The following is a 23,016-nucleotide window of genomic DNA, read 5'->3' on the forward strand; positions in this document are numbered from 1 at the left end:
TCACTCTGAGCATATTGGAATGTGGCTTTTGACTTGCTGATTTTGGGTGACTCATTCATGTGCCCAAGCTTAGTTTAACCACCTGGAAAATGATGACCCTAATAGCTCTGTTTCCCAAGGTTACTGCTTTGATGGAGCACTGTGTGGTGTTGATTAACCAACTGAGATTCTTGGGAAAAGATGTTAGGTTAGCAATAATAGCAACTAAATTTCTGTAGCATCTTCCCTCCCCAGTTCTCAAGGTTCTTTGATTTCCCAACATTCTTGTGCGGGAGGGAGGGGCAGTGATGGTTATTTTCATTGTAACAGATGGAGAAACTGAAGCAGAGAGGCTAAGTGACTTGTTCAAAGAAGTACAGTCATTGACAGAACACTGTCTAGAGCTCAGGTATCTTGGCTCTAGACCAATACGCCAGCTACTAAACTCCAAGCACCATACTAAACTCCAAGCACCATGCTTAGGATTCAAACAAAGATCCCTGGAACCTCAGCTGTCATTTTTCTTCACCTTATCTTGGTAATCCTTTTCAGACCATCTCTGGAGAAGGGGCAATTTCTCAAATCCCTCAAGGAAGTAACATGTTTAAATACACTTGATTTTAAAAAAGATGTAAAAATAATGAGGATGGTATCTGTTAAGCCCTTGCTTTGTGCCTGGCACCATACTAAGTGCTGGGTTGGATACAAACAAGTCGTGTTGGACACAGTCTCTGTCCCCCGTGGGGCTCAAAGTCTCAATCCCCATTTTAGAGGTGGTAACTGAGGCCCAGAGAAGTGAAGTGACTTACCCAGAGTCACACAGGAGAAAAGTGGCTGAGCCAGAATTAGAACCCATGACCTTCCGACTCCCAGACCTGTGCTCTATCCACTATGCCATGCTGAGATGGAGTAGAGTCTTGCATGGGTCCACGTGTGGTTGGGCATCCTGCCTGCACTTGGTCTAAGAGCCAGGTCAGGCTGGACTAATAATTATAATAATGAAAAAGCAAAGATTCAACTGAGTTAGGGGCCTAAATTGGAGGCTGTCGCAATGTATTTTGGAGCTTTTGGTCCATTTCGGTATTGAAGAATGGGACTGCTGATCCCAAAGAGCATTGCTAGGTATCATCATTTAAATTCCTTCTGTCCAGTTTAGGGTAACTCTGGTTATGATGGTGGGATGAGAGCAGGGATCCAGCCTAAATGGTTAAAGGGGGTAAGGTAAATGGTTAAAGGGGGTAAGGTAACACCAATCTAGGCTCCACCTCACCTCATAATCCTGGATGGACCGACCCCTAACTAATTTAAAAAAAAGAAATAAGGTCTGAGATCCAAGTGACCCTTAAAATGTAGAACTGATCAGGGCTCTGGGAAGTTGCCTCGGTCATCAGGTGTGAGGAAGTGAGTTTAAATACTGTTAACAAGGTGGCTTTAAATCTCTGAACAGTATCTAGGTAGCTACATTTTATTTTGGCAGAACTCCAGTAGAGTTCCCTCCCACACTTAACTGAGATTGCTTTATTCAGACAGCTCACTACCTGAAGAATTTTTAAACAGTTGTGCATCATGGGGGGAAAAAAGAAGTCAGATTATCTAACACGCTTTTTTTTAAATCAGTAAAATGTTTGATCACGATAGCTCTGTATTTCCTTTAAATGAAGGTTTGGTCTTATTTTTTTTTCTTTATGTGATGCTTGGATAGGGCGAAGGGCATCAATTTCAAAGGGATACCTAAAAGCTGAGAAGCATTTTGAGGGCTTTTATCTGGCAAACACAATTCTCATTTAATGCCGGCATTAAACTCCGGGTTGTCAAGCGTGCAGGAGCTATGCCATATGCTACCAGTTAATAATGGGATTGGCATGGTTCCGTCATCATTTGTTACACCTTCATATGGGAAAGGAAGAAAAAATCTATAATCATTTTAAATCAGAAGCAGTCCAAGCCAGTTGTGCAACTCCCTTACACCCAAGTTAAAATCAAATCAAGATCTAGCACGCTGAAGAGGACACGCAAGGTATCTAGTTTCCTGAACATAGAAACCCTGACCAAAGAGGTGAGAAATCCTGATTCTTCACCTCCAAAACTGCATCTTGAGGCATAACCCCAAGCCCTATCGGTGATCTAACTCATATATCAAGAGTGGACAAGCCTTCGGTCATTCTTTGGATTTGATACCCAACAGCAGTCTCAACTCTCATCCAGAATTATATAAGCCGGGGGTGTCCACTCCGGGGCAGTGGCACTGTGGGGGCAGCAACACAAGCAATACCGGTCTCCTGGGCACAGGATGGGGACCACCCAGAAGTGGAGCCAAAATGCTGGCACCATTTTTTTTTGCTCTCTTTCCCCCAAGACTTTCCTCACCTGCTAGGCTCTAGGGCTGGAAATGGAAGCTCCTCTCGTTCCATGCCTAGCCCTGGAATCTGGCGAGGGAGGTTATCAAAGGACACTTCAAACTTACATACACGGAAGCCATGTGAATTGTTACGGACTTTTATGAGGAAGGTAGGTGATTCAAGACTCAAACCCACTCAAATGACTGGACTATAACCACCCGACAAGTCAGTGGTCCCATTATATTGTCCATAAACTCGTTCTTGCCTTTTTGCACAGGTGATTTCAGTGGCCAACTGCCTCCCCCCTTTGGCCTTTCTCTCTACAATGGAAAAGTCAGAAGGAGCCTAATATTACCGTCTTAAGGATTCCTGAGCACTGACTTACCCAATCAGGGAGCTGGTCCCCACAAGAAAAGAGACAAGACAGGCCAAGTGAGGAGGGAAGTAGGGTAAGTGAGAGAGGAGGGGGCGAGTGTGCTAGGGTACTGATTGGGTATTGAAGGGGCTGGGAAGAATAGAAGAGTGGGAGATTCAGATGGGGCCTGTCATAGCTGTTGGCCGTTCACCCTTCTAATTATTTTACTCTAATATATTTGTACAACCTCCTTTTATATACTTATTTTTTCTCCTGCCCCACGGTGGGTAAATGATTTCCCTTTGTCCACCTCATTACAATGTGTGATCCTTAAGGGCTGTGATCATGCGTCTTTCACTTGGGGTGGTACAACAGTAGTTTTGTACTGAAAAGGCACCCAGTGAACACCACTGCTGAAAAATATGACTGATGATGAAAGAAACTACTTCTTGAACTGGGATGGAAGTTTGAAGATCTCTTACAGTTCCTTCTTACCTAGAGAGGAAAGGAACAGCTCTTTGGAACCGGCATAATCACTCTTGTTATAGAGTCAAGATCAACAGTTTCTCCATGGCTGAAACTCCAGACCCTAGCCTGGCCAAAAAAGGATTTCTTTTGCGCTTCTGGGCTCCCCAGATTTTCATGCAAAAATGACTGTTAGTAAATGGATCCTTTTAACTGCATGGATGGGGATAAGTAGAACAAGAGTTGGATTTTGCGAGCCAAAGTATTTCTTTTAACCTTTACCCACACAAAAAAAGGAAAATTACAATTCATCTTTACAGTGTGACATATACTCCGACGGGAAGAGACAGCTTAATTTCCTGCAGTTCTAAGCTCTGGCCTAGATATACAACCAATGAAAACAATTACGCCACCGTGTTTCCTACAAGTGCTCCTGATATTTTCAAACTGCTTCCCCAAAATGCCCCGCTCTTTCCACCCACCTGGAGGCCTTTAGTTTTAGGGCCTCATCCGAACATTAGAAGGAAGAGGTGATTGTTACTGCTTGCATTTAATTTGTAGGTGCATTTAGAGAGGCCCAGCTGTTCTTCGACTAACATCTTCCCCACAGATATGATCTGTGAAATTCAATATTCTCTGTCTGTTACTAAGAGGCAGGGATGACCAATACTGAAGGTGCTGCTATCTCTTGTGCAGTACTCGGCTCTGCTGCGGGGACATGGAAAGTTAAAGTACTTTTGAAGGGGAGCGTGACTCACTCAGGAGAGTTCATCTAAGGTGTGGCACCCCTTCTGCACTTCCCCAGTGGAACAGGAGGTTGGGCTGTGGCCAAAAACCATCCCCTGTACCCACCAAGCTTCCCTCCTTGGAATCCCAGGGCCTCCTGGCTCCTGGGTTCTCTGACTGAGGGAAACCACAATACAGGAGACAAAAACCTCTATGTCCTTCTGGGACACTAAGAATGACATGACTTGGTTGTTCTAGGGCTTGACTTGTTTTGTTAAGCAAGTAAACCCCACCGTGACTGCAAGGTCGTGCTTACTCGAAGCAACACGAATAACTCCTAAATGCTAACATCACGCAAGACCAGGCAAGTGGTTTTTGCAAATCTCTCAGGAGACAGAAAGATGGGGGAAGTACTGATAAGCAGCCTGCACAATGCCACAGACAGCTTTCCAGAGATATTTCAGTCCTACTGAATTCCCTTCAGGAAGTTGGGAGAGAATACTTCTTAACAGAGTTACATCAGAGAATCTGTTATCTCCAAATATCTACCAACATAAGCTTGGGGAAAAAAAACCCCAAAACCCAAGGGGTTTGGGTGAAGGAAAGGAGGCAAACGGTGAAATGGTTTTGCTGGAGAAGTATGCAACGCTTTGGGTTTCAAAAATAGAAGATACTCAAAAATATCCCAGGAAATCCTCAGCACATCAAACTGGACTACCCCCCACCAGAAAGAGATTTAATAAAACTTTAATGTTTCAGCTCCAATGGTCTTCAGTTATAACACTGTTAAGTCTGTCTTCCCCTTTAGAGTGCAAGTTCCCTGTGGGCAGGAAATGTGTCTTGATCCTCTGCTGTATCTTCCCAAGTGGTCAGTACGGAACTATTACTTCTTCTACTGCTAGGAATCATTCCGTCTCTCTTCTCAGTTTGCAAATATTTACCCACAACCTGGATGATCTCTCCAGCTACCATGTTCAAAATCTGGCTTTAACGCTGGAACCAACCTGTTCTACCAGAATTGTAGAACAGGGAAGGATTTTTCTTTTCTTTTTAGAAGTCAGTCGTTCACAGACCAACCAAGTTGCACTACAGGTAGGCTGCCATCAAATAAAGGTGTTTGGCTCAATTTCTTTTTGATTCAATTTGAGAAACAGCCCTAACGATCAGCGAGCTAGACTACAAAAGAAATGAACAGCTGACATCTTCTGCTCTAACTCAAGAAGAAGAGGAAAACTAGAAAGTCATGGCTCACCCGAATTGGAAAGGGGAAAATGAAGAGGACAGGAGAAGAGGAGAAGGTCATTTTTCAGATTTGATCTTGCCCATCAGATCATCAATTGTTTACACAAGACTCCCTCCTCTATAGACCCAAAAGGGTTTTAAGGGTGGGTCCCTTGAGTCAGCACACTAGGAAGTAACAGAATGACTCACTTTAATCCTTGATGTTAAACTTTAGTAAGCTCTGGCCTTGGCGTTTCTAAATTAACAAACCACATTTTGCACTGCTAATAATTCACTCTGCTGAAGAGCCTGGTTTTCATGTGTGGGTGATTACCCATATACAAGGAGAGTTCACTTCAAATAGTATTATTTACACATATATGGTGCTTTCCTTGAAAATAACCAAAATAACACATATGTCTGCGGCCACCACATCACAATTGGGCCCCAGATATATGGGGAATTGCCACTGTTTCACAAGGGGACTGGATGCTCACTCCAGAAAACTGTATATATAATGGAAACCCGATTAGCCTATTGTCCGTTATTCACAGATCCTAGTTTGGATAACACACAAAAAAACCCCAATCCAAAAACCCATCAGGTGGTGGGAGAGTGCTTATCTGAGATAACCAAACAGCACTGGGTTTGGCTATCTTGGATAAGCGATCTAAAATTTTTGTTTATCTGAACTAAATTTGGCATGGTAATCAGCCTTCTATTATACTTCATTCCTAGCCAAAGGCTAGAGTGGATTCCAACAGGATTCATCACCATCATTCTAGAAAGCCAAGGAATTTTGATCCTGCTGGCAACTGGGCATGGCAAGCTTGTGCTTTTGGCTATCTAAACACTTAACTAGGTTTCACTGTTATAAAAAGAACCACAAAATCGGGAGAACAAACACTAACTGCGCAGATCCTCCGGTTGTAGTTTTCCCAGAGTCGAGGAACTCCAGAGTTCAGTGATTGCATCCCGCTACCTCCATACAAGACTTCACTAAAAAACTCAAGACAGATGAATATTTCACCACCCACCCACCCAAGAAATAGGAGTGCCAGATACTAGTCTACAAGCAACTTCGGGGCTTTTAAGGGAAGAGTTACAGCCTTTCAAAGACAGAGTTGTCAACCGAGCCCAAAGCTGCAATGTGAGGGAAAGAAAATTTTACACGAGGTTAATATTAGACATAGAACACCAACCTAAGGACATATTTTGAACATTTCGAAGTAAAACAATAGTTATTAGGGAATTTATAAAGCACCTATTAGGTGTCAGGCCCTGAGGTAAAAGCTGGATTAGGTATAAGAAGACCAAATACGACACAGTCCTAACTCACACAGAGCTCACGGGCTGAGAGCTGGAGGCAGCAAGTAACATTCCCATTTTACAGATGAGAAAAGACACAGGGAAGGGTTGTGACTTACTTGAGGTCGCGGACTGTCCAAGATATTTGGGAGACAAGGCAGCCCTGGGTTTGATGCGCATAAACTCATTCCTCCAGAAAGAAGGGTCCAGTGAGGCCAACTGGGGAAGAGTATGACTCTAAGCAACTACGGCGCTTCGTTTGATGGGGAGGACTATTGTAAAAGGGGAGACTGGGCTATCATTCTCATTTCACTATGTCAACACTTCGTTCAGAATATGCTAACATGGCCTCCTGCAAAGCCAATTTTGAAGAGTACCAGTTCTTGCATCGATTCACTGCATAGCACCAACTGCTGCATGCTTCCGAGGAACTTTCTATATTGAAACGTTTATATCCTTAGGTTTCATCTCCCACAGCTCACTTCTTCCCCGCCCCTCCCCACCTCCACTTTCATTTAAGTCACCACCGGGAATCTCAGGAGTTCTCAGAACCGGTTCCCAGCAACGGGCGGTGAAAGCCAGCTTTGCAGGTGGTACCCTAACACACCTGCGTTTTCCACTCTGAATGCCCCAAACCTGCCAAAGATGCAAGACTGAATAGAGTGCATTTCAGTAACTCGGGCCTTTTGTTCTGAGCAGGGCCGCTTTTCTGGCACAGTAGTTAATTTTCAAAGAACCTTTCAAAGCTCTCTGCTCACCCGGGCCAACCCGTGCAAGACCAGACATGGGTGCTTCGGCCTTCACTTGAGTTCCTAAAGCAAAGAGCCCAGATACACGGGATCATTTTCAAAAGACCCGGAGCCTTGAAATGGATGCTGTTTTTCACTATCAAAACAGTATGGAATTTAAATAGTTCCCAATCCACACTCGACGGAGTCTCTTGTAGGAGATGACAGGTGAACCTCGATCTTGAGAGTCAAGAACCTGAGCATACTGTACTCCCCCAAGTGCTTAGTATAGAGTTCCGTTATGAGGGAATTTACGAAGCACCTATTAGGTGCCACGCCCTGTGGTGAGTGCTGGAGTAGGTACAAGAAGACCAAATACGACACAGTCCTACCTCACACAGAGCTCACGTGCTAAGAGCTGGAGGCAGCAAGTAACATTCCCATTTTACAGATGAGGAGAGGCGCAGGGAAGGGTTAAGTGACTTACTTAACCTGCACCTTCTTCCAGAGAGCATTCTCTGACCCGACTGACTGACTGATTGATAGCTCTGCTGATGCTCTGCATGGAACCAATCCGCACCCTCTCCACCCTGCTCAACGTATTTCCATCATAAGAGGGTCATTGAAGATGACATCCTATACCCTTGAGCTGATGTACTGATGGTGAAAACCTTCTATTCTTCTAGGAGGTCATGTGGTTTTATGCAAAGAAACTCATGAGCAGTTTAATGTTCTCAGCACACCCTCCAGAGACAGTACTGACTGTATTTCATTAAATCATTTGAAGCAACAGGAAGTGTTTCTGATTTTTCAGAACTATCATTCTCAAAGTGTCATATGTTTTGAAAATCACCCTGTACTTTTCCACTCGATCAGACAGGTAATTACCATCCCCAAAAGGCTATCACCAATATGAACACATTATTATTGATAGATACCATATGAATTATTCTCCCGAAATAGACAAAGTGGGGTAAGCATCACTTTCCGGGTTCACTCGTATACACGTATCGGATTTTTAAAAGCTGCTTAAAAAATTTCTATCCCACATTGTAATATGGAGAAAAATCCATTCTTAAATGAAGCTTCCCCCTCCTTTTTGTGTTTTAAGGGTTCAGTACTTGCTCAAAGCAGAAGTTTGCGGGTGGCCCCAGAGAGATTTAGGAGCTTGCTACAGGCTCCTGAATAAAGAAAAAAACAAGGACTAATTTCTTTCCTCTTTTAATTCTTGATTATTAGGAAGAATGTGCCAGGTTAGGGGAGTTTTAGGACATGCTGGGGGTCTAAATAACTCCCTTTAAACCAGCTTTTAAAAATAGTCATGAAAAGATTATGAAAATTTGCACTGTTTCCAAATATCGTAATTCTTTGAACACGACAGTGCCCTGTCTTACAGCCTGGGAAACAATTACAAGACAAAAATCGAAGCAGCCACTGTTCTTTACCAGTGGAAAAAAAAGAAATGCCAAATTCAAGCTCTGGACTGTAAACTTGATGTGGGCAGGTTAAGTACCTACCAATTCTGTTGTACTGTATTCTCCTAAGTTCTCTGTACAGTGCTGTGCACACAGTAGGCACTCAAGTTCCATTGACTGATTGATGCTGAAAACAAATATTATCTTCTGTACCTAGGCATCTGTGTCAGCAATAGGGCTCATAAAAGATTTTGTTAGCACAAAGCCCATTAAACCTAAGCTCCCCAAACCCACCTCCCAGCTCTTTCCCCATTCCTTTGGGCCATTTGTGACATGAGAAATTCACGATTCATTCCCTAAGAACAAGTTGCTCTCAGAAATGTGGCCAGATGCAAACTCACTGCAAACCCAATATATCAGGTATGAAGGGCCCACGCTCATTGCCAGAGGAAAGAATAGGGCAACAACACACTGTATAGGGATGATTTGACATTTTTTTTCTAAGCTATCTCCCACCCAAGGTACATAAATCAACATTAAACTAAGGGAAAAAGGCACAAACTCAAGAAACAAAAGATTTCATGTTGGGGATTTGTATACATTTATATTTAGTCCACACTTTACTCTAACCTATATGGAACAAATTACCATTCCATCCAATGTGAAAATGCAATTAAAAAAAAAAGGACACCTACATTCCTGATACGTATCAGCCCTACGGCCGGTAGGGTAATGTGCAAGAACAGAAATGTATCAACATCCTCACAATTAGAAAAGGAACTCAGATAAGGGCTAAGGAGGAGAATGATGGTTTCCTAAGAGAGTTTTCTTTCTTAAAAAGTAAATCCTGGAGATGTGACTTCCTATAATGTAACAATTTGCCTGAGACTTTCTATTCTGATATTGATGTATGAAAAATATCTGATTTGGCATCTTGTTCTGCTACTGCCTGCACTGTACTTCCAAACTGGTGCAAAAAAGCCTACTGTCAAAGGGAGAGACCAGACAGAATTAGATCAACATTTCAGGTGTCCACTTGGTTGAGAACATTGAATTTCTCTTCTTCCACAATTTCTCTTTGCTACATTCGGCATGAAACTGTCCATAAGAACCCACCTCTAAAAGTGAGGACCTTGTTACTAATTAACTGTGACTGTTAAACAGAAACTAGATTTCCATAAATTTGGTTTAGGTTTCACTCTGCGCAAGCGAAATCAACAGTTGGAGCAGACTCTGAAGTGCAGTCTTGGGTGCGATACCTGCACACCTGTGTAAACACTTTCTTTCAAGAAATGGAAAGAGGTGCTCAACTTTCTCAGTGCCCAGGGTTTTAGCACTAAAGAGAACTTTGAGATCATCTTGAAAATAACACATCATTCTCAACATAGGGCACCTTAACTATGTAATAGAACAGTCAAGTTTCTTCAGTCTGCCAATTGGCAATGGAAGGCATTCACTGACAAATTAACTGATGTCTTTATTAAAGGGACAAAGGGACCCCTCCTGCTCCCCCCACCTTCTTGTATTTCCATGCAACAAGTCCCCATTCAAGATCCAGACAAAAATGGAGGAAATATCTCTAGGCAGTGTAGAGATACCCGTTAACCTGCCAAAGTGTCTTAATGTCCCTAAACTAGCTGGAGATGAGGAAAGAAGAACCCAGAAGATTGACTTTAGGTGTAAGGCAACGGTTTGAAAAACAAATCACTTAACTGAATTCTCCAGTCCAGTCACGTAACATTAAAAATGTCTCTCACTGCCCCAGAAATCCACCCCTTGGACCTAACTCCCACCGTTAGATTGTCAGCCCTTTGTGACATGGGATCTCGTCTGAACTAATTGCATTTCCCTTAGCACAGTGCTTGGCGCATAATTAGCACTAATAAAGTCCCATATCCATTTCCAGCCAAATCTAAGTTTCCCAACACAGTGGGGGGGAGGGGAGGGGCGGCGGGGTGGAGAAGGTAACTCAAAAATAAAATCTGCACCTACGTTAAGAAACACACTGGGGTTGGGGAGGAGCCCTCTCCAAAACCTGATGCAAAGGGACTGATTTGCGTTCTCCCTCCTCTCTCCAAATCCCCCCCGGAGTACATGTGCTAACCTGGGGCAGACCTAGGGAGGATGGGGCGGGACAGAAAAGGAGCTGCCAAAGGGCCGGACAAGGCACACCCTGGAGAATCCTTTGGAGAATCGAGGTGTGGCGAATGCTCCGATTCGCAGGGGGTGAGGAGGGAAGATGCAGAGGCTGGAAAAATGGGCAGAAGGGCCGGCCCCCGTGATACCCGAGCCGGGATCCACGATCCGCAGCAGGACGAAGAGGGAAAAGGACGAGGAGCGAAGGGAGCTCCGCACCGGGGAGAGGGGAAAGGCGTTCAGGAAGCGCCATCCTGTGGCCCAGCGGCAGCCCCCGAGCCAACGACATCTCCCGCAAAATCCAAAAACCCGGAAAAAAAAAAGTAAAACAGGAGGAAGAGAGACAGATACGCAGACAGAGAGAAAGGGGAAAGGTGGGGGGAGAGAAAAAGAGCGCAGAGAGAGAGGGCAGAAATTACCTAGATTTAAAGTAATGCATTGTATGGGAAAATCCATACCATTGTATGTTATTGTCGTACCGTACTTTCCCAAGCGCTTAGTACAGTGCTCTGCACACAGTAATCGCTTAATAAATGATTGAGTTAATGGAGGGAGGGCGAGAGAAGGGGGTAGAGAAAGAAGTTTGCTGGACGAGATCGTTTCCTACAGGGCAACTACCAGACAGGATGGAGGAATTCAACACTGAGTGCAGTGCTTTGCACATAGTAAGCGCTCAATCAATACGATTGGATCAACTGGGATGGGGGATAGACGTGCTCCCCTAGGCACCCAGACACCCGGGGGTCTAAGGGCCCACGACTACCTTTCTAGGAGGTGGTTTGGGGTGGGGGCGACTCACCCCCCCCAACACAGACACACACACACACACAGAGATACACACACATGACACAGTCCTTCTCCAAAGTCCGGAGTTCTCTGACCCGAGGCGCAGCCACGTGGGGCAACAAACTGAAGCCCCCACCCCTGCCTACCTACCTGGGGGCAGGAGGGGGAATGGCACATGCCAGCTGACCCATTCCCCGACCGAAAAGCTCCAGGATCCCTGAACTGAACCTTCAGGGTGACTTCTTTTTTGGGGGGGGGGAGGGGATGGGAAGTTACATCCCAATTTTTTCCAATCCCTACGTCCCTTGGTCGGGACCTGCCCTTCTTGCACTGGTCAGCTATTTTGGCCACGCTACGTTTCCTCCCCCACCACCCTCACCGCATTTACGGGGCTAAAGGCAATTATCCAGCCCTCCCCACCCCCCACCCCTTTTTTTTTTGGTTGCTGTTGTTGTTGCTGCTGCGGCTTGAACAGGATTTCCTTTCCAGTTTTGCAAAGGACCCGGTTTGGGCGAGGGCAGTCGCCGAGGCAGAAGTTGAACGTTCAGACCCAACGCCCCGGGGGTCTTCTGGTGGTGGGGCAGGGGGGAGGCCGAGGGCCAGTTTCCCTGCCGGTTCCCGGGCGTCCCCGCCGCCGTTTCTTACCTCTTCCACGGTCAGAGGCATGCAGATCCGGTACTCCTTCAAGAGCATATTCCTGCCGCCGGGCTGCAAGGCTGCGAAACCTCGGAGAGGGCGAGGGCGGCCGCGGTCTGCACGGTGCACGCTGCGAAGACGGATCCCGGGGGAGGAGGCGAGGGGGGAAGTGGGGGGGAAAAAAGTCCCCCCCCCCGGGCAACCCCGCTCTTCTCCCCCACCCGAGCACGGGCGGGAATGGGCGAGGGGCTGGGGTCACATAAGCCGGCTCTCACGCCGACCCAGGAAACCCCGGCGGCGGCCACACAGTGCTCGCCGGCTTCCTCCTTCTCAAGCAGAGAGCATGCCCGGATTGGGGGCCGGGGGGGGGATGCGATGGGCGCCGTCCCTTCTCTCTTTGCAGGAGGTGGGGGGGAGAGGGAGGGTTATCTCGGTGGTCTCCCCGCCCCGAAATCACAAAGGGAGAGGCGGGGGGAGGCGATCGGCTGGAAAAGGGAGTGTGGGGGCGTCGGAGGGCCGGCCGAGTGAGGACGGGCAGCTCGATCAAGGCATACCGGGCCGAAGGCATTCAATTAAAAAACGGATCAAACTCCCTGCTCACACACAAAAAAACCTGAAAATAGAAGAAGAAAATGGAGCAGTCCGCCTCCCCTCCGGGTTGCAGCCGTGTCCCGGCCCTAACGTCCCCTGGCACACATTGCGGGCGAAGAAGGTGGGGATGCTGGCTTGGCGGACAAAAGGCTTGGCCAGGGCTCCTTCCCGGCGAGCGGGCACTCGGGGACTGGCCGGGCAGGGCCAGGCAGGGCAGGGCCGCCGCCCACTCCCACCTTGGCTCCTGGGGACGAGGGAGGGCTCCGGATGTTCCCCACCTCCTCCCTCTTCCTCCTGCTCCTCCTCCCTCTTCCTCCTGCTCCTCCCTCCGGCTGGTGCCCGGGGCAGCGGCCGGGCTTTCGGATGCCCCTCCGGCTGGGTCTGCGGACGGGGGTGGGGATTAAGGGGGGTGGGTGGGGGCGTTGGGCAAGTGAGGGCCTGTTTGACATCAGCAGCGGGGAGGGGATGGCCCCGACAGGCCAATGGGGCTCCGGCACCGCGGAGAATGTGGAGGATTTAAACAAAACAGCCTATCTCTCCCAGCCTGCCACCCTGCCTCCCTGCCAGCCTGCCAGCAGCCGGGGCGGGGGGCCATCCCTCCCGCTGGGCCCTCCGGCCCCCGGAGGTGAGACCTCCCACCTGGGCCCATCTCCCCTCGGTGGAAAACACCCAGAAACGTGCTTGAGGCTCCCCTCTGCCCCGCATCTCAGAATAATAACAGTAATATTACTGTTTTATATTGGTTCTAATGATCTATTTTGACGGTATCGATGCCCGTCTACTTCTTTTGTTTCGTTTTGTTGCTTGTCTCCTCCCTTCTGGAGGTGTGAGCCCATTGTTGGGCAGGGATTGTCTCTTTCTGTTGCCCAGTTGTGCTTTCCAAGCGCTTAGTACAGTGCTCTGCACACAGTAAGCGCTCAATCGATACGATTGAATCAATGAATGAGTAATCATAACAATAATGTCTCCAAACCCACACCTTCACCGCCACTTCGCTGCCAAGGGGGGCTTGCGGGGGTGTGCGGCCGGGATGGCAAGGGTTAGGTCCGGTGGGCCTGGCTCTCTTCAGATGCCAGGGCCAAGAGGAACGCGACTAGGAAGATCGCTGACGGTAGGTAAAGTGGGTCTAATTGTACTTCACTGCACTCTCCCCAGCCCTTCGTACAAGGATCTGCCCAAAGTAGGCCCTCGGTCATTAGCCCTGACTGATTTAAACGCTTCTGGGACCTTCTGATCGTCTTATATCCAATCCGGCGCTCACCACATAATAAAAGTAATAATAATGATGATGGTATTTGTTAAGCGCTTACTATGCGCCAGGCACTGTACTAACCGCTGAGGTGGAGACAAGTAACTTGGGTTGGACGCCGTCCCCGTCCCAGGTGGGGCTCACAGTCTCGAACTGCATTTTACAGAGGAAACTGAGGCACAGAAAAATGAAGTAACTTGTCCAAGGTCACACAGCAGACAAGCGGCAGAGCCAGGAGGGCACACACTTAGTAAGTCCCAAAGCTAACATGGAGCCAGGAGAAATTGGAGTGGAGAAAGGAAGAATCGTGGCAGAGCTGGAATCCCCAAGAGATCCCTCTTTTGCCACACTTCCAGAGCCCGACAGCAGGCTTCGCAGAACAACCAAAATGGGTTTTCGTGATGGCAGCCCAGGTTCAAAAAGTCAGAGTGAAATGTCAATGAAAATGCCTGGAGTGTTGGTATTTCATCCATATTAAACAGATCCCTTATTTTAACCACAAGAGGCACATTCTTCGGTTTCTCAGGAAGCAGCAAGCAACGGCTGAAATCTGTTTTCTATTTGTCTGGTATTTTAAAGCTTGTTTTTCAGCTAACCTCGAGGATGAAAACCCTGGCCCCCTCACCCCCCCCCCCCCCCGCTGCAGGCGTTCAGAATAAGCCCACTTTTATTCGTTACCTGGAACAGTAATACATATTAAATCCCCGCTAATGACCAAAATGCACAGATAAAATGCAAATGGTCTTTTCTACACTGGGCATGAATAATTAACCCAAATCATCCATCATAATAAGGAGGGGTTTGTGGCATGGGATGCCCAGAAGGCCAGGGACTTTATTACCCTGCCAACATACCGCAAAGCCCCCCAGAGATCGACAGAGGTACCTTTGATCCCACAAAACTAGGTTCCTCAGAGCAAAACGGATGCACATTTTACTTTCTGGGTAAACATCTCACCAGATGTAGGGCTAAACCAAATTCCTCGAGATGGAAGACTAAATGTGACACTACAGCGATGAATCACAACACTTTTGGGTTTGTGATATGGAAAGAATCTCAGGGCTTGCGGTTCCTGAAAATAAGTGTAATGTCTTAACTGGCACCTAGCCTTCTTTCCCAAGACAGCAGAATCTATGAGCCAGCACAAAGAAGTAGACACCGGCACATGGAGGATCAGTGATTGGCTCACTGGGACCGGGAGAAAGCATCCTAACTGCTGTCTGCCTCAGCTTTTCCTTGTGGCAAGAAATAGCATACCCATACCTAGTTTGGAGAGTGGATCCAAGTATTAGCCGAGAAGATGGCTGCAATGCTCTTTGGAGTTTTCGAAGAAGAAGGGGCTGGTTTATGCCCGAGCTCGGACTGCAGAACTTTAAACAACTCTATCGTTTTGGAATCCTTGTGATGGACTGAAACAACTTCCTATGATCCCACTCCCACTCTTCTTTAATACGGCGACTTCTCCGAGATGTTCACACTGCCGAGTGGAACCCCATCCATCCTCCCTACAGGTAGTGTGTAGTTAATGTGCCGTAGACATCTGGGAGACAGTAATCTGAACCTTTAACCCATTGGCCCAAAAGGGAGACAGTGCCATCTACTGAGTAAAGAGTGTGCTTCGTTCAGAGCCCTACACAGTCCTATTCACTGGCTTCTGCCGGGATCTTAACGGGCTCTGGACAAGACCAAAGTTTTCTGGAAGGATCACGGTTACGGAGCAACCCGAGAGTCAAGATGCTCTTCTCTAGGTCCAGCAAAAATCTCCCCTACTTTACAGTAAACTCATTTCCTTTTATTCAGACCCCAGTGGACACGAAGAACATAAAACCACTCATTACACTAAGCTATTAAACCACACTATAACTGTCTTTGCCCCGTGCTAAATAATCCCACTTGGAAGACTTATTTTCCAATTTTTTTATTGCTCTTTTCTGGATCCTCTCTGATTTCTCTTTACCCTTTTAAAGGATAGGAATCAAAAGTGGACATAATACACTCGTTTTTTCCATAACGTGTGTTTCCGTTATACATTTGGGAAAGAACAATGTTAGGCAAAATTCTTCTGACAACAGGCGTGCATATGGAAAGAATGCGATTGGGATGTGTTGTCGGAAAAAATGGTTACATGCATGAACGTGCCTGACAACATGCACAACCTATATCGTCAGTTTTCGTCATCATATATATATACATATGTGTATATATAAAAACCCAATATTATAGGAGAACTGAATCAACTCCAATAAAGCGCTAACCAATACAGAGCCCGTGGAAGGATTCCTGACTCTCGTATGATACATTTCAGTACCAGGATGGCTTTTTCACCATCAGCAACACAATCTGTATTAGTGTGGTTTTTTTCATCAAGACGTATACTACTTTGCACTTGTCCCTATTGGATCTCATCCACTTTGCAGGACCAGTTTTCCAATTTAAGTGTTGTCATCCCATCTTCCAGAGGGTTAGCAATTTCACTCAATTTAGTCTCATATAGCCTGCTCTTCATTCCGTTGCCCAAACCAATACAGATGCTACAGAGAAGAGGTTCCAATATCTTTGGAATGCTACTTGATATTTACCCCCAATTTGATCTTGAGCCATTGATGGACTTCCTTTTTGAATGTGACCCCCGAGTCAGTAATACTGTGATCTAACAATAGTGTGGGCAAGATCGTGCTGTCCCACTTTGTCAGTGAAGGTGCCAATGAGGACACCACAGAGTAAAATCCTACCGAGGTTTAGGTTAATCGCACCTTCCCTTTCTATAAGTTCAGTCACATTAAAAAAAGGAGATTAGGTTTGTCTGGCACTATCTGCTCCCCAACAGGGTATGCTGTTTGATTAAGGTAAATTAGGGGTTGCAAATTGGTTTGCAACCAATTGGTTCTGATAATCTAAAATAGGTTCTACCTCCAAAACACTTCTCAGAGTGAACCCTTCCTCTCCACCAACATAACCACCACCCTGGTTCACGTCATATCATGGTTAGACTACTGTTCCTGCCTCTGCAGTCTGTACTACCTGCTACTGCCCAGTTCATCTTTCTGAAACATCCCTGGGCAAATGCTTTTCCACTCCTTCAAAACCTCCAATAGCTACCCACCTCCTTCCACAAGAAGAAAAAACAAAACATAACAAAAATTTATCATCATTGGCTTTAAGGTTTTCTCTACCAAAATACCCCAACCTAACATATCTGCTCTCTTCACCCACAACTCCCCCATCTTTTCCTCTTCCCTCTACTTAAAATCACCTTCTAGAATGCCCCCCCCCCACCACCATTTCCCAAATCCACCAAACCACACCCTTTACCATCTTCAGTGGCCTCCTAAATATCCCATTTATTCTGGGAAGTCTTTTAAAATGTAACTCCACAGGCTCTGCTGACAAAAATAGACCATTTTAAAAAATCCATTTGATAGTTTCTTCCCCTATTGTATTTTTACTTACCAACCTTTCACTTCAAGTGGGTCTTGGCTTGGTTGGTTTGTAAAGTCAGGAGAGAAAATTAAATACTTCGGCCTATCCCAGCCATCCATTTTCAGCCGTCCCTTCCTGGGCACTAGGAAGAGTTAACATTTCCGTGGGGCTCCTCTTTCCCTACTGTAATTGAGGCTTTCTTTTTTCCCCATAGCTTTTATGTCTCTTCCTTGTTATCCTTTCCCAGCCTATGCATTTCTAATCTTGTCCTAGAAGTGCCAACTTCTCTAAGTGATCTGGCTCATTTTCTAATTTTGAATTTTCCCATTTGGGCTCCAGACCCCTCAGAACTTTTTGATGTGGCTAACTTAAGTACCGTAGGCAAGGAGTTGGTAGAAATAACTCTTAAAGAACCACTAGCTTTCCTTTGATTCCTTTGCCTTTCTTTCTACTGGTTCCTTCCTATTAGTGCTCTAAGCGTGTTACAGTTTGCTTTTCTAAAGTTCCTTTTCTTTATCAATCAATCGATGGCATTTATTGAGCACCTGCAGAGGGCAGAGAGCACTGTACTAAGTGCTCGGGAGAGTTCAAAGCAACAGAGTTGGTGGACAGGTTCCCTGCCCACAAAGAGCGCACGGTCTAGAGTCTAAATGCTCACCTCATTTACAATTACATTACAATCCATGAATATGGTTATCTTGTGATCGTGCCTGCTCACATATCTCTCTAAATTTAGATCCTCAACTACTAGTACTTCCCTGAAAGCAGGGGGTCAACCCTAAAGGGCCTCTTCTTGTCCTGGTCAGAGTCTTCGATTTTCAGCACTAGGAGATTTCAATCCAAACACCTCAATGGCCACCTATATCTGCTGAATTTCTTTCATTCACTCGTAATCACTGAGTGCTCACTGGTGTGCAGAGCACTGTTTTAAGCTTTTGGAAAGTACCGTTCAGTAACAGATAGAGGCAATCCCTACCCAGCAGCAGGCTCACATACTTCTTTAGCATATATATGTACGATGTTATAGATCCTAAATCTACCAGATTTTTACCCAAACCCTCTTTAGTGAGTTGACCAAAGAAGTCAGCATTCACCTTCTCTTTCTGAATATCCAGGATCAACTCCTCCCAAGGGTCATCCTAGTTTTTTCCTTATCCCAACTGACCTTCTCCTTTTCTTGTACCTCTGAACAAAGGTAACTCTCCTTAACGTCCTTAGCAACATCGCCTCTTTTTTTTCCCCCTGCCTACCTTGGCCTGACAGCTGATGCCCTTTTCATCCCACAAAGCCAATCTTCCAACACATCTCAGTGGTTCCTATTTCCATTCCAATTCCACTGGTGTTTTGTTAACTGCAAGTGGTTTTGCCATTGTTTTCAAAGAAATGAAAATTAATGTAGTAAACATTGTTTCCCAAGGAGTTACATACCTGAGTTCTGTGAGCTTTTGAAGCAAATGCAAATTTTTTTTGCAAGAAACCCACACAAAACAAGTCCCAAAGGCAGTTTTTCCCAGAAGCCCTGATTAGCATCAGTTTGATAAACACAGAGAACACTTTTGAAAGTGAAATTGCTTCTAGCTGTGCAGTAAAAGACACGTTCAATAAATAGCATCGACAGGTATGTGGTAAAATCAGACTGCTTCAAGTGAACAATCCCCAAACACTGTAGCTCAGGATGCAGTTTCCAAAATTTAATAAATATGTTAAAATTGAACTCTCTACTCTGTGATTCTTTAGAGATCTCAACAGAGTGGTAGAGGAACTCTGAGACAAGTCAAGATGAATATCCTTTTACCCAATCTCCTGCTGATGTGCTCAATGGTCTGGGAAAAATGGCTGGCTACGTCACCAGCAATACTAAATTATAAACTCCTTGAAAGCAGAAATCCTGCCTACCAACTGTATAGCACCATCTACCAATTGTATAGTATGCTTTCAAGCACTTATTATGGTATTCTGCTCACAGTAATGGCTCAGTAAATACCATTGATTGATTGATATTAATAGGCTGCATGCTCTGGGCTTGCAGGTGATGGGCCACTCAACTAAGGACATTCTAAAATCCCACCCTCTTGCTTTCTCCTCCAATCAAGTGCCCATATTTACCAACAAATAGTGCTGGGGGAGGCTTTTCCGGAGGCAGTTGGATGAACAGGCTATGGGATGTGATTAATCCCAACTGTATACAAACCTGTGGGTACCAGTCAAGGACTCCAACTCTATCTGATTATAATCCTGGGTTTGGCAGTTTAGGTTTACTGCACTGATGGTTCATTATATTAAAATGAGTCTTGAATATTTTTGGTTTTATACATTTTTAAAGATTTTTGCATTTCTGAATATTTGGACAAGAATTTATTGCTGAGTATTTGTTCCTTGTTTCAGGAGCACCTGACCTGAAATCCCAAGTGTCATGCTACATTGTAGAACAGATTTCCCCTCAACAGTTTGCTCATACTTGGTGTAGTGCTAAGCCTAGAAGTAACACATTCCAACTCACAGCTCCTCTCTTCCAGAAAGAGACAATTATCCTTTGGACTGTTCCTTTGTCATGAGAATAGGTAACTAAGGCAACCGTAATTAATGCCAGGGTCCTATTATTCCAGAGCACCTTTCAGTCCAGGATCAATTAACAGGAGTTGCAAGACCCTACTGTGTGCAGAGCACTATAATAAGCTCTTAAGAAAATACAGTAGTGTTAGCAGACAGAATTCCTACCCTCAAGGGGTTTACGATCTAGCAGAGGAGACAGATACTGAAATAATTTACAAAGAGTAGGAAGAATAAGATGTGACAGCTTAAATCTGAGAATGGTTCTTCTTGGATGTCATGCTGTCAGTCTTTCTATTACTCTCAGAAAAATAGTAGCCGAGCATGATAGTCATTTTTTTGGAGCGGTAAAATATTTTTCAGATATTCAGTGGAGACTGTTTTCCTAACTGTGTAAAAAAAAACTTATAGGGTCAACTATCTTTCTTGGCTACTGAGACAACTTCAACAGAAAAAAGTCCACTTTAAAATGTCATATGTCTTACTTCTTTACTCAACTGATATAGTGACAATATGTACGATAGAGTTGCCAACTAAAGATTAAATCCCTGTTTCCCATACGAAAGCACGGAGTGTCCCATAAATTGCATCATTTTAAATCAGGGTAATTTTTGCCCCCAAATGATTGCTGCATACAGTTCATACATTTCTTTCTGAACTATCTAGGGATTTTCCGTATTAAATTACTTCCTTCCCCTCGATCATACCCTTCACCCTTCTGTCCTGATGCCAATCTCCTCCTTCAAAGAAGTCTCAGGGCTGAGAATCATCCATTGTTCCCAATGGAAGACTCCCATCATTTCAAGGAGCAAAGTCAGATTTGAAGTTGGACTGTGACAGATACCCCTGTTTCTCAACTCTGAATCCTGCCCTTCCCAGCCCTCAATTCTCCTCCCCTGGATTTTTGATCTTGTTGGGAAATGCCACTTGTCTCCTTTTTTCTCTTCTACAGTTCACTGGGCCCTCTAAATGTTGGAGTTCCAGGTCTCTCTTTTCAATGATCCTTTCTGCTCCTCCCCACTCCTGCAGGGAATAACCCGTTAGAAGAAGGACCAGGCCAACTTTCACAAGACTTTGCCTCTGGCCTGCTCCCTTCCTTCATGCTGCCATCTTAACTCTAGTCTCAAAAGCTTGTCACATCTTTTTAGAGCCTCTCTGCCCTTCTACCAACTCTTCTCCCACTGCCAAGTTTGTGTTCTTCACATAAAGACCAGTGACATTCACCAAATTTTAAAATAACAGAAAAAGTGCAATATAACCTAAGAAAACATGAGTTAAAAAACACACAAGTATAGCCTCTACTAGGGGCTTTCCCAATTTTCCTCACTAGTAAGGAATGAAAAGAATGATGATGGTGTTTGTTAAGCACTTACTATGTGCCAAGCACTGTTCTAAGCACTGAGGTAGATACAAGGTAATTGGGTTGTCCCGCGTGGGGCTCACAGTCTTAATCTCTGCTTTACACATGAGGCAACTGAGTCCCCAGAGAAATTAAGTGACCTGCCTAAGGTCACAGGACAGAAACGTGGTGGAGCTGGGAGTAGAGTCCATGACCTCTGACTCCTGATTCCGAGCTCTTTCTTGCCACTAGGCCATGCAGCTTCACTTTTTCTCCCACTCTCCCCTCCCTAGCAATGCCTTAGTGGCCATAATACCCCATCCCTGGACATTGATCCTGCCCCTTCACCTGCTATACAATTTTTGCCTCTGCCCAAAATTGTTTTTAGCCCAGCATGACTTGGAACTGTGTTTCTACAGAGGCGCTGACAAAATTCATGGAAGTAAGCTTGTGTTGGAATCCTGAGAAATTAAATGTTGAACTCACATAGCATGGCCAGGGCTGGACCGGCTCCTGCATTCTTAGCGGGCAGTTTCAGGATGATACCTTGAGGTGGGGACGGGAGAGAAGGAGATTGAAGAGTGGATGCGCCTTCTCTGCTGCTCACTGTGTCGCACTCTCAACATCTCTGTGAAGGAAGGAGAGGCAGGTATTATTTTCCCCATTTTCCAGATGAGGAAAATGAGGACAGTGCCCAAGGGTCACTGGGTCAAGGGCAGAACAGGAAGAAGAACCCAAATTCTTCAACTCCCATGCTCTTTCCACTGACTGTACAGCTCCAGTGAAAACAGTTGCCGTCCTAAGCATTCCCAGCTCCCATTTTTTAACTTGCTGTTGGCCACTGCATCCCATACAACACCATCCTGTTCCCCGCTCCCCTTCTAGTGATGTCTGGGTGGCCCCTTTGGACAGAACCACGAAGGCCACAGTGATACTCTGGGTCGAAACGCCCATTTTCTCTGATCAGGAGGGCACAGCACAGGCACCATGTCCGAAGGCGAAACCCCTTCTCCCACACACTTCATCTCTCTCACAACAGGCATCCGTGAGATTCCTCAGGCTAGAGAAGCCCATATGAAGCCTGGCGTAATGGTTAGGGTCCAGACCTGGGAGTCAGAAGGTCATGTGTTCTAATCCCGCTCTGCCGCTTGTCTGCTGTGTGGCCTCGGGCAAGTCACTTCACTCCGCTGTGCCTCAGTTCCCTCATCTGTAAAATAGGGATTAAAACTGTGAGCCTCACGTGGGATAACCTGATTACCTTGTATCCACCCCAGTGTTTAGAAAAGTGCTTGGCACATAGTAAGGGCTTAACAAATGCCATCACACCTGACACCTTCAATCCCAGGGCACCCAAAGGTTCGTTTAGATCAAACTATGGATAACAACCTTTATTCATTCATTCATTCAATAGTATTTACTGAGCGCTTACTATGTGCAGAGCACTGTACTAAACACTTAGAATGGACATTTCGGCAACAGATAGAGACAATCCCTGCCCACACCGGGCTCATAGTCTAGAATTGGGGAGATGGGCATCAAAACAAGTAAACAGGCATCAGTAGCATCAACATCAATAAATAGAATTATAGATATATACACATTAGTACATATGCACATACGTGTGCATATATGTACATTTAAAGACAGAAGCATATATTTGCATATATATAGAGAAGCAGCATGGTTTAATGGAAAGGGCACGGGCTGGGGAGTCAGAGGTTGTGGGTTCTAATCCCTGCTCTGCCACTTGCCAGCTGTGTGACTTTGGGCAAG

General features: G+C 45.6%; 1 protein-coding gene across 3 annotated transcripts in view; it reads right to left on the minus strand.

Annotated features, from left to right (window-relative positions):
* The window catches only part of PITPNC1 (phosphatidylinositol transfer protein cytoplasmic 1), a 160,033-nt gene extending 138,256 nt beyond the window's left edge, over positions 1-21,777 (minus strand). The window contains exon 1 of one of the 3 annotated variants that reach the window (XM_029079665.1): positions 21,730-21,777. In XM_029079665.1, coding sequence (XP_028935498.1) covers positions 21,730-21,762 — 33 coding nt within the window. In that variant the 5' untranslated portion in view covers positions 21,763-21,777. Of the gene's footprint in view, positions 1-12,103; positions 12,981-21,729 lie in introns of those variants that run through there. The other 2 variants (XM_029079664.2, XM_029079667.2) reach the window with 2 other exon arrangements.
* Between the last annotated feature and the right edge of the window lie 1,239 nt (positions 21,778-23,016).

Source organism: Ornithorhynchus anatinus, chromosome 15 (assembly GCF_004115215.2).
Source record: "Ornithorhynchus anatinus isolate Pmale09 chromosome 15, mOrnAna1.pri.v4, whole genome shotgun sequence".
Lineage (NCBI taxonomy): Eukaryota > Metazoa > Chordata > Mammalia > Monotremata > Ornithorhynchidae > Ornithorhynchus > Ornithorhynchus anatinus.